This window comes from Oryzias melastigma, linkage group LG24 (assembly GCF_002922805.2).
Source record: "Oryzias melastigma strain HK-1 linkage group LG24, ASM292280v2, whole genome shotgun sequence".
Classification (NCBI taxonomy): domain Eukaryota; kingdom Metazoa; phylum Chordata; class Actinopteri; order Beloniformes; family Adrianichthyidae; genus Oryzias; species Oryzias melastigma.
In genome coordinates, this window is record NC_050535.1 from 7512565 (window position 1) to 7525244 (window position 12680).

The 12680-nt window shown below is 35.2% G+C and overlaps 1 protein-coding gene across 2 annotated transcripts in view; it reads right to left on the minus strand.

Annotated features, from left to right (window-relative positions):
- Positions 1-298: 298 nt before the first annotated feature.
- Positions 299-12680, minus strand: part of fndc1 (fibronectin type III domain containing 1) — a 46912-nt gene continuing 34530 nt past the window's right edge. For both annotated transcript variants that reach the window (XM_036210419.1, XM_036210418.1), the window contains 7 exons: positions 10909-11145; positions 8614-8722; positions 4119-4198; positions 3859-3888; positions 3554-3715; positions 2288-2404; positions 299-1211 (listed from right to left, as the gene is read on the minus strand). In XM_036210419.1, the coding sequence (XP_036066312.1) occupies positions 1096-1211; positions 2288-2404; positions 3554-3715; positions 3859-3888; positions 4119-4198; positions 8614-8722; positions 10909-11145 (851 nt within the window). In that variant the 3' untranslated portion in view covers positions 299-1095. The remainder of the gene's footprint in view (positions 1212-2287; positions 2405-3553; positions 3716-3858; positions 3889-4118; positions 4199-8613; positions 8723-10908; positions 11146-12680) is intronic.

Genomic DNA, 12680 nt, shown 5'->3' on the forward strand with positions numbered 1-12680 from the left:
GCTCATGTTCCTGCAAGATGAAAACTTAACAATAAACTGACTAAAACTCCTGAAGAATAGTTTGGCAAACAGCCTCAGGTTTCAGTTTCATCTGAATGTTTTGACATATTTTCTGGACCGTCTTGATTTTGGAGTCAGTTTTTTGTCTGTCTTCTGTAATTTTGTTGTATGATTACGACGTCGTCCCATCGGGCTCTGGTCGATCTTATCTGTTATCTCAGATTTTCCATTACATTCAAAAATCTGGATCTGCTGAAACTTTTCCATGAAGAGAAGAAACACAATATGATTCATGCTTTTAAACTGCTGTGGTTTTCATAGCACCTTTATTCAATCATCAACAGTTCCTGAGCAAATATTAAATTTAACTTTGATTTTCATGTGATGATCACTAAAAGGTTGGTTAAAAAAAATAATAATTGAACAAATAAACAAACTTAAAGAAGCAAAACACTAAAATTGATGCTTTAAAGGGGAAATTTTCCTCTTTTTTTTATCCCCTATTTGACAATTTAATTAATATTTTTTAATTCTAGCTCTACCCATTCACCGTAAAATTAAAAATTGTTTATATTTTAACATTTTGATATATTTGACACCCAGAGTTGGTTTTGGTGTGAATTTATAGCCACATTGAAACTTCAATATAGAAAATAAACATGCATAAGAAATAGTAAATACACAAAACGTATCCAGAATCTATACACAAATGTGATAAAAAAAAAGAGATTGGCTGACAGTAAAACCCAACTTTTATTGAAGTTTTCTCTTGTCAGATGTGTGTTATCCCTTTAAATAGAGGAATTACAGTTTTCATCAAAACCCAATATTACTAAATTGACCACACGACCATTCATTACTGATGACATAAATAACACTGGATAAAGATCAGTTTATGGAATAATACAAGCAGTAAGCTTTAAGATGAGCACACATGCCTCGTTTTTTCCTCATATACAGATTGCTTTATATAAAAAGTGCATTGTAGTGAAATACACTGGAGTACCAATTTCTCATTCTCAGTGGTGTCCTTGTTCTCTCTGCTCAGGGGAAAGGTGTGAACAGACGACACAGATGTCTCTTCGTCCTCCAGTGTTACCACTTTCCGGGGATGGGAACCCCACATTCATACCAGCCGACGATTGAGTGGGGAGAACGGGGACCGATGGCTCCAAATTTGACTGGTTCTTGTCTGTAGGCTCGGTAATATCCTGCAACACGGAAAATATGAGACACTTAGTGCTTCCTGTATTAATGGGACCTGTTTTAACTCGTTATCTGTTTTAAAGACACCTGTCCACGACCTCAAACACTCCAAACTCCACTATGACCATGACCAAAGAGCTATCACAGGACACCAGAAACAAAATGGTTGACCTGTACCAGACTGGGAAGACTGAGTCTGCAAAAAGTAGGCAACTTGGTGTGAATAAATTATTAGAAAATGGAAGACATACATGATCACTGATAATCTCCCTTCATCTGGGGAAGATCTCACCCTGTGGGGTCAAAACAATCACAAAAATCCCAGAACCACATGGGGGGACCTAGTGAATGACTTGGTACTAAAGTAACAAAGGAAAAAAAGAAATAGATGATAGGACTGCATATCCTTCTTCCTCAACAAGCTCCAATTTAAATGAGTGAATAATAAAAAGTTGAGTTATTAAAGATTATATGCCGATTAAATAAACAAACCAAAAAAGCTTCAGAGAAAATACCTTCTTAAAATAAATCTGAAATTAACATTTTTATATGGCACTAATCCTCTTCTGCACAAAAATGACATCGAAAGTCGGCTTTCATCAAGTTGAATTAATGCAAAAAAGAACAAAAACTACAAAAAGTAAAGAAAAAATATGGATACTAGGCTATTAAACATTCAAATTTCAATTATCATCACTATGGATTTTGATAAATTCTGATGAAAATAGAAGCTTATTTATTATTTTTGTTTTTGACCTATGATGGTTGAGAAAAAAAAAAAAATCACAAAACTTTCAAACACACTTGCTCTTTGTATGAAAGTCAGAGAATGATGTGTTAATATGAATCGGAGCCAAAAACAGCCTTAAAGTTACGGCATTAATCTGATCAGTTATGGTGTGATTAAATCTGAGTTCACAGAGATGAAAAGCATATGGCATTCAGTTTGAAGCCGTAAATCTGTTAAACAAATGTTCAACGCTGCCCTGCACAGCTGTCCCAACACTGCAGCAAAAAAGAAAGATACACAATATTTTGATTGTAAAGTACAAATACTTCATGTCTGATGTTGTGTTTTTACCCTGTGCTGAGGGCAGATGATAAGAGATCGGGCCGGTTCTTCCATCCCTGTAGGAGTCAACGAACTGGCAGTGATCTTCACCCTGGCCGACTGTATCTCCTATGCTGTGAAACAAGTCTGTAAAGAAACCAGAGCGGCGTTGCTTCAAATGTAGGGGTGTCAATCGCACAAGGGGCCAAAATCCAAAACACACCTCGAGGCCGAACAGTAATAAATACACTAAAACTACATTTTTAGAACTTTCAAACTGTAACTTTTTAACATAATCTATATGTATAGCATTACCTGCAATAATGCCAGTGTGAAGCTGAATTTGGCCGCTGAAGATGCTAATCTTGATAGCTGAAGATGCTGATATTGATAGCTAAAAAGCTGAAGTTGATTGCTGAAAGAGCTGAAGCTGAAATCGCTGAGCTAATAGCTAAAAACGGTAAAGCTGATAGCCAGCTAAAATGTTAGCTAAATGCCAAATTTATCTTAAAACTAAAAAAAGAAATGTTGCTAGCATGTAGCTGAAAAAAGAGCTAAACTTTAAAATAGCCTATCTATATGCCTAGCTAGCATCTAGCTGAATTATTAGCCTAACTCCAAAACAGCCTAAAAAAACTTTCAAACTGCATACATTGTCCAAAAGAGATAGCATGTAGCTGAAATATTAGCTAAATTCCAAAATGGACAAAAAAATTGAAAAAACTCTAAACTAGCCAAAACAGCTAGCATGTAGCTGAAAAATAGCTAAACTTTAAAATAGCCTAAGAAACTGAAAAAAGCCTAAATAAGCCAAAACAGATAGCATGATAGCATGTAGCTGAAATATTAGCCTAACCCCAAAACAGCCTAAAAAAACGTTCAAAATGCATAAATTAGCCAAAACAGCTAGCATGTAGCTGAAACATTAGCTAAACTTAAAAATAGCCTATATTTGTTTTAGTAAATGCCAAAATAGTCCAAAAAGCTAACAGAATACCAATTATTAAAACTTTAAAAACTGCAACTTTTTAGAATAATTATGAATAATAGGAATATTATTCTAGAATAAATCAACTTAAACCATAAATAATTATTACTCTTCATAATATTTTTTATATAAATATATTTTGTCAAAATTATACAAGTTAGAAATGAGCGCAAGATAATATCGAGGCATAAATAACAATAAAATAACATGATCTGAAGGGACGGATAGAATTATCTGGAGGGCCGGATCCGTCCCTGGGCCTTGACTTTGACACATGTGCTCTAAAACGCTTGCGTGTGTTGTCTCACCTCTCAGGCCATCGCCCATGAAGATTTTATATCGCAGCGAGTTACACAGAACCACGCCCACAAACTTCCTGTACCAGGTCCGTTTGACGTACTGGCTGCCTTTGCAGCTGCTGTGAGCCGGGTTGTACTTGAAGGTGAAAGGGATCCAGATTGGTTCTCCACCTGTAAAGGAGGAAAGGAGGAAACTGTAGATTTAAGAAAAACAGACAAACATAAAAGCAAATAGAATCTGGGAAAACTCCAAATTAGTTTTCAAAGTATTTGAAATAACTTGAATATAATTCGCTAACAAAACACAGACTTACCAGGTGGCCTTTCAATGAGAAGAGGATCGTCTGAAAGAAGGAATGTGGACATTTTATCAAGAGGAGAGAAGACAGCTCTGCAGTTAAATATAATCTCTTGGGGAGGCAAAGGAGAGGGGGGGAGGAAAGACCACCAGACAGAATGATGCAATGCACATCTGTTCCGCCGAACGCCACGCACTTCATCAAAGTAAATGCGGTTTCAGTTTCAGGGGTTCTTGCACATGTTTACTTGCAGAAAATCTTATTGGCAGACAAACCTGATTCGGTGACATAAGTGAGCGTCTCACTGACCGGACCCAAACCGAACACATTCTTGGCCTGTACTTTGAAGTAGTACCTGAAAGACATCAGTGTTTATTCAAAGATTAATAGTGAGGGTCTCTGCATTGATTGTAAAAGACACAGACAGATGTTTTTGTATGCTTAATTCAAGTGCTATTCTCTTTTATACATTTTATTCCTGTGGAGTAAAAAAAAAAAATTCTAAAGATACAAGCAATTAAGAAAAAAGTTCAGCAAATAAACAAGAAAACAGGCAAAGGTCAAGGCCCAGAGGAATATTGCTCAGAATGTCTGCTAGGCAAAACAAGACTTCGCAAAATAGAAGTGACTGGTGGTTGTTCAAATGCTGGATGGGACTGATGAGCTGATGGTGATCATCTGTGCTGGAAGGAAGGTGGCTGATGGGATTTGTAGTAAGGCAGTGGAGGTCAAAACTCTGGTGAGGGCTCCCTCTGGTGGACGGAGGTGAGTACTGATGGTTGAATCCTGACAGATTGATTGCAGGTACTTATAAACTACTGATGTGAGGCTCCGTTTTAACGTTTTGGAGCGCATGCTGAGTAGTTAAAGGGGCGTTTCAAGACTTGCTTCGTTTAGGGGAGGAGGTTAAAATGATGATAGACAGGTCCAAGTCAGGCAAAATAAATGGCCCTTTATTCCATTCAAGGTAATCTCAATGGATTTGTCTTATTTGGGGAATACTTTTGAAAATAAGCTTCTGGACCACCCTGATTTTTGCCTCAAATCCAAAATGGTGGCAAGAAATTGAATATGGCTGCCCTCCAACATTTCAATCTACAGAAAACTTTTTTTTGTTCACTTTACATCCCATAAATATGTCATAAACAAATACAAATATGATACTAATCTATCAAATTAATCCATCAAAAGTAGTCTGTGACGCAGAATTATGTTGGACTACCAAAGAAACCCATTAGAAGCAGGCTGTGACCAGGGGTGAAAGTAGATTTTTTGATATGTTACCCCCCGAACACCTGGGTGCCCCCTGCTCGCCGTCCCCCATTGCACCTGCTGTTCGGAGGGTCGACAGCCCTCGGGACGACGGACATGGCACCAGACGCGAACCGGGCCCAGACGGGGTACCAGACGCGATCCAGGCCCGGATGTTGCACAGGATGGGAACCGGGCACCCGACGCAGCACCAGATGCCAAACGTGCCCGAACGCGGCACCGGATGCGGCATTGGACGCGGCATCAGACGCAAACTGGGCCCGAACGCGGCAACGGACACGGTATCAGATGCGAACCGCGCCGATCCGGGCCCGGACTTGGCACCTGACGGGAACCGGATGGGGCACTGAACCAGTTCCGGCTCGCGGCCCGGAGCTTTGGGACCCTTGATTAAACAGGAGCGGCCCACGCTTTGGGGGGAGACACCCAAAATATCAACAAGTGAAGCATTTGCAATCAATGTGAATTCTGTCACAGAAAAAAGCGGTTTTGACCCAACAGCTGATTCATGTTGATTGTGTCAATAGTCAAAGAGTTACATTATGTCCAACAGTGTGTTATTTAGGTGTTTCCAGCAACTTCTCCAGCACTACAGGGTTAAATGCAGCCACAAGCCTCGGACTTGATCCCAGCCACCGTGTGACAACATGAAAACAACTGTGTTGCAGATAGAAGCAACGACAGTGTGGGGAAAAAAATATGTCAGAGACAAAACTTTTCCTGCAGATGCTCTCACTCGACCATCTGCTTCTTATTATTTATGACAGCTGAACATAAAATCTAATTAACCTCAAATTGGAGCCTTCAAATTCACTGCACACTTCTTTTTAGGAGATGCTCACAGCACTGGAGGGCCAGTGGTGTGTTTTGGTTTCATTATTAGCAGTAGTCTATGATCTATGAAGCTTGTGGAGAAATACAAACTACATTAGATCTGTCTGAAGCTTGAATAAAGTATTCATATAGTTTGTCCAGTCTAATAAACTGGTCAGTTCACACAAAATTGGTTTATTGGAAAAATGCAACTCTTGACATTTCCTAAAAAACGGCTTTTGAAGTCAAGCTAAGCCATGTATATTTGTAATGCTTTGAGATGACTTGTATTTCTTGGCAGATAAGCTGAAACAGTATGTTATGCCAAACCTTCTTAATTGGGTGGTTGAACATTTGAGTCATGTGTAAAGTATAGAATAAAATCACTCATATTTTGCCACATGCAGGAACTATTGAACCCCAAGTTAAAAGCTTCAATGTGGTAAATTAATTGGCCAGTTTAGCCTTTTTACCTTTACTTCAAAAAGTACTAATAGAGTTTCTTGGACGTAAATAGTGCGACAACATAGGTAACCTGGACATTCAGGGTCATTCAGTTCCTCAAAATGTGTACCAAAGTGATGAAAATACACAAATAATTGCATTTAGGACATTTTCTGGCATTTTAGAAACAGTCTTATGCACTTACTTGTACTTTTTAAATATATGTTCTTAAGCTAATGCAGGGGTGTCAAACTCTAAAACACACCTTAGGTCGCGGCCGAAAAGGATAAACATTTATTAAACACACTAAAACGGCATTTTTAAAACTTTAAAACAATAACTTTTAACATAAATATGAACTAGATATATAGAATTATTTATGATAATACTAGTTTGAATGCTGTAAGCTGAATTTGGTTGCAGGATATGCTATTGCTGATAGCTGAAGATGTCTAAATTGATAGTTTAAAAGACTAAAGCTGAAAGCAAGCTAAAATATTAGGGAAATGCCAAATTAGCATTAAAAAACTTAAAAAAAGAAAAAACCTAGTTAAGCCAAAACAGCTAACATTTAGCTGAAAAAATAGCTAAACTTCAAAATTAAAAAAGGGAAAAACCTTAAATCAGCCTAAACAGCTAGCGTGTAAATATTAGTCTAACTCTAAAACAGCCTAAAAACTTAAAAAGAAAAGCCTAAATTAGCAACGACAGCTAGCATGTTGCTAAAATAATAGCTAAACTCCAAAATACATTAAAGAGCTTAAATAGAAAAGCCTAAATTAGCCAAAACAGTAGGATGTAGCTAACTTAATTAGCCAAAACAGCTAGCATGTAGCTGAAATATTAGCAAAAACTCCAAAATGGCACCTAAAACCTAACAAGAAAAGCCTAAATTAGCCAAAACAGCTAGCGTGTAGCTGAAATTTGAGCTAAAAAACAAAATTGCTTATAAAACTAAAATAGAAAATCCTAAATTAGCCAAGAGAGGTAGCATGTCACTAAAATAATAGATGAACTCCAAAATACACTAAAACGCTTAAAAAGAAAAGTATAAATTAGCCAAAACAGCTAGCATGTAGCTAAAATATTAGCTAAACTGCAAAATAGCACGTAAAACCTAAAAAGAGAAGCCTAAATTAGCCAAAACAGCTAGCGTGTAGCTGAAATTTTAGCTAAACAACAAAATAGCTTATAAAACATAAATACAAAAGCCTAATTCAGCCAAAACAGTAGGATGTGGTTAACTTAATAGCTAAAGTCAAAAACTGTCTAAAAAACTTAAAAAGAAAAGCCAAAATTAGCCGAAACAGCTAGCATGTAGCTGAAAAAATATCTAAACTTCAAAATTACCCTAAAACCCGGAAAAAAAGGTTAAATATAGCCAAAAACAGATAGTATGTAAACATTTGCCTAACGCCAAAACAGCCTAAAAACTTAAAAAGAAAAGTATAAATTAGCCAAAACAGCTAGCATGTAGCTAAAATATTAGCTAAACTCCAAAATAGAAGAACATGAGAAATTGGTAAGTCTTTTCTGTACAAACTATTCTGAAAGTTTATGTGGTGATGTGTCTAAAATGCCTTCAAGTGCTTCAGATAATAATCTGAAGGGGTAGTATTACACATTTATGTGAATTGAACCAAATACAATAAAGTACAGGGTCCAGAGGCTTCATTACCGATATTTAGACACCTTCTTTGTCCATATCCAGACTAAAAAAAACCCTTTTGCCAGCAACTCTGAAACCTGGCATGCATTTATCTGTAATAAATAGAGGTGTATTGTTTTACATTGGCCAATTACGCTTGTTAAACAATTCCAAATGTAATTTATGAATAAATGACATAGTACGGCTATTTACACCTACCTTACATTGTTACAGTCTTGGGTCTATGGTTGCAGGAATGTATTTCTGACCACTGAAAACCCACGTCCGGGTCTTAGAGGACAGGTCTGTGGAAAATCTAATCACTTAAACTCCCTAAAGTGGCCCAACATGGAAGTGTCAAAAAACATTGCTGTATTTACATTCCTCTGTGTTTTTCCAAGATCCCGACACACTTTAACAGCATTCATGAGATTTAAAACAGCTTCTTTGCCTACTTCAACTTTAACCAAAGTGATTTACTTTACTTTTTCAACCTCTACAGTATCCAAGACACAATCTGCTCTGACTACGATGAACCTGGACGGATATGTGTGGATATCTTTGAATCAAAAGCACTTCAAATACAAGTTTACCTGGAGTTGGGTTTGAGATTCTCCACTGGTAAATGTGTCCCGTTGGACAGTCTGGAGGACCACTTGTTTTTGAGGACGTCATCATATGAGGCACTGTAGACCATGTAGCCTGAAAGAAATGAAGCAAGGAAATTAGACAACCCCCAACTGCAGGAGCGGTAAAACATAGTTGGGTGTTTTGGAGTTAAAATAGTTTTCACATGCTAGCTGTTATGGCAAATTTAAGCTTTTTTCCCATTTTTTAGGATATTTTGAAGTTTAGCTATTTTTTCAGGCACATGCTAGCTCTTTTGGCTAATTTATGATTTTTTTTTTGTTTGTTTTTTAGGCTAATTTGGCATTTAGCTAATACTTTACCTGGCTATCAACTTCAGCGTTTTCAGCTTATAGCTTCAGTGATTTCAGCTATCAACTACAGCGATTTCAGCTATCAGCTTTAGCATTTTCAGCTATTAGCTTCAGTGATTTCAGCTATTTTCCCACAAACTTTTTTTTTGAATAAGGAGTCAAATTAAGTACACAGTGAGATTATCAAGATTTTCAGTAAGCAAAGATGAAAAGCAAGGAGGATATGGAACAAAAGGAGAAAAAAATGGTAACCATCTGTTTCAGACATCAGTGGTGAACGTGTTTGCAGCACAGCCACAAGCTCATGATTGTGTATTAAAGAAACACTTTGGGATAACAATAACTTATGTTAATTTAGAGACAATAAAATGTTTTTTTAACCCCTTAATGCCTGTTGTCACAAAAATGCAACAATCTAGTTTGGCTAAATTACTATAGTGCAGCATCTATAATTGCAAAAACAGTGAGTTTTTTTTTTTGCTGGAAATAAATTCAAGGGGTTAAAACTGATCTTGTCTTTGTTTTTAAAAAATAAATAGGAAATGAGCAACCATTTTTCCTGAAAAAAAAAATCTTCAGTAACAAAAAAGAAAGTTTTAGAACAGCAGTATAAGAATATTTTCAAATAACGGAATTAAAATTATGGGGTGCCGTTTGTAGATCTGCAAAGTAAAATTTTAACATCAATATTTTGGGATATTTAGCACACTTTAGAGGAAAAAAATAGAATTGTTTTCTCAAATACATATCTTAACCTTTTAAATTAGTGTATTTATAAATGTTACATTTACAAACTAAATATTTAGATGGCAAGCTAAATATTTAATATTTAGCTAAATATTAGTTTTTAAATTATTCATTTAACTTAAAAATAAAAAAAATATTAAATTTTAGGAAATCAAATAATTAGTTATCTTACTGAATATTTAGTTTTAACTAAACCAAAACTAACTAAACCAAACTAAATATTTAATTTTTTAACTAAATATTTAGTTTGGAGCTAAATATTTAGATCAAAAGAAATATTTAGCTAAATATTAAATATTTAGCTTGGATATAAATATTTAGCTTTTAACTAAATACTTAATTTAAAATGAAATATTTAGTAAAACATATAAATATTTAGTTACAAATTTAAATTTTTGGTATTATGTTTGGAGCTAAATATTTAGATAAAGCTAAAATTTTAGTTAAAAGCGAGATATAAGTATACGTCAGAAAAATAAAATATTTAGTTTGGATCTAAATATTTTGCTTTTAACTAAGTATTTAATTCAAAACTTAATATTTAGTACAAAATAAAACATTTAGTTGAAAATTAAATGTTCAATTTTAAACAAAATATTTTGTTAAAAATTAAACATTTAGCTTGGGGCTAAATAATTAAATGAGTTTGGAGCTAAATAGTTAGTTTTAAACAAAATATTTAGTCAAAAAATAAATGTTTAAAGAATTAGCTGTGATCTAAATATTTAGTTTGGAGCTACATGTTTAGTTGTTAACCTAAATATTTAGTTTTTGCTAATTACATTTTTCGTAATTAAGTATTTAATAAGAGAACTCAATATTTAGCTCCAAACAAAAAGTAATTACAAAGCTTAAATATTTAGTAAGAAAACTTAATGTTCAATATTTAGTTTGTAAGTTAAATATATAATTTAAAAATAAATATTTAGCTTAAAGTTAAATATTTAGCTTGCTAACTAAATACTGTAACAATTATAAATACTGCAGTTTAAAAGGTGAAAATATGGATTTAAAAAAGAAGACTTGTTTCTTTCTCCTAAAACATGCTAAATATCTCAAAATATTGGTGTAAAAAATTTACTTTGCAGATTTACAAACAGCGCCCCATATACAATGTTTAACGTTTCCTATTATTTTTTTTAATTTCTAAAGATATGATGAAAAGTGTGTAATAGTTTCTGTTTTCCATGAAGGTCTCACCTGACACCATGTCGCCCTTCAGCGGCCGAGCCCAGTCCAGAATAATGAACGAGTGGCAGCCCTCCATGGCCACCACCGTGAGGTTATGAGGTTTATGTTTTGGAGGCTCCTTCTGACTGGCTGCCTGGTGGTCTTTTTTCATCAAGTCCGCCAGGACGTCCACCTGGAGGAACTCGAGGGCTTCGGTTAAAGAGCAAGGAGCTCCCGGATCCTTCCGGATGTAGTTCACGTACGGAGCTGAGGGTAGAGAAAGAGGAGAAACAAACCTGGACTGATGATGGATTGGACAATTAATTCAAGAATGTTAGCTGACTGGCAGACTGCTGAGGTGGACTAGAAATATATTAAATCCATAAAAAAGGAAGAGGAAGTCTCCACAGTGAGCCAACAGACTCCTTTTGCTGAAGTCAGCATCCTTAACTTTTATGATTTCCATTTCTGACTTTAAAAACTGATTGCTTTCAGATGGTTGTGTTTTTACCAAGATAAATGACGTTCTCAGGGGGTTGTGATGTGGCCTTATTTTTGCTTCTAGTGGTCTCAGATATTGTTTCAAATGTCCCTAATAGTGCTGAAAAATTTGATAAATCAACCTGCATTTGTTCTGTCACTAAGCGAGAGCCAATACTTTTTAGGGGATAAGCAACTTAGCACCAATCGGAATGATAAACTCTAACCGGACACGGTGAAATACTTTATGACAGCTTTATTTTTCTGAAGGAGCCGTCTCATTATGATGCTAAATCAACAGGATGCTCCAGCAATTCAACTTGTCAGAGTCAATAATCCTCACAAAGATCTTTGCCGAGCCAACCAAAACTCTGCAAGCTCTGCAACAAGTGAAAACAGTTGCATCCCAGACTGGGAGCACATTCTCAAACAGATGAGATCAACAAGAAACCAGGAGCTCACTGTGTCCCCGAGTGTGGAGTTAATAAAGCTACGGCAGAGGGCTGAAAATTGGGGGTTTTGTTGAAAAAAAGAAATAAAATTACGTTTTTCAACATGATAGAGATTTTTAAAAAGAAAAAAAAAGTACAATTTAACCCTTTAACTGCCTGCTCAACCAAACGGTGGGAAACATTTAGAAAACATGTTTTTAAAATGTTCTAAAGGGACATTAAAGAAAAGAAAATTAAGCTAAATATATATATATATATATATTTACAAAAATTGAAAAAGTATTCTGTGTAGTAACGGATAGTAACTGGTGTGCATCTGTTACTAACCAGAACATTTTTTAAATACAATTTTAGAAAAAAAGAAGAAGTTACTGTCTGGTGTGCACCAGTTAGTAACAATGTTATTTTTTTTTTCATACTTTATTTTTTAGAAAAACAAATTCTGGTTAGTAACCAGTTTTTAACTCTAATGCCCCTTTAGATCACATGTGCCAAAGTCAAGGCCTGGGGGCCGGATCCGGCCCTCCAGGTATTTTTTTCCGGCCCTCCAGATCATTTTATTTTATTGTTATTAATGTTATCTTGCAATTATTTGTAACTTGTGTAATTTTGACAAGATACATTTTGTCAAAAAGTTGATTAAAGTTTAAGTTAATTTATTTTGGAATAACATTCCTGCCGTCTTATTATTATTTATATATAATTTTTAAAAAGTTAAGGTTTAAAAGTTTTATAAAATTGGGATTCTGCTAGCTTTTTGGACTATTTTGGCATTTAGTAAGATTTTGGAGTTTAGCTAATATTTCAGCTACATGCTAGCTGTTTTGGCTAATGTAGGCTTTTCTTTCATTTTGTTTTGGAGTTTAGCTT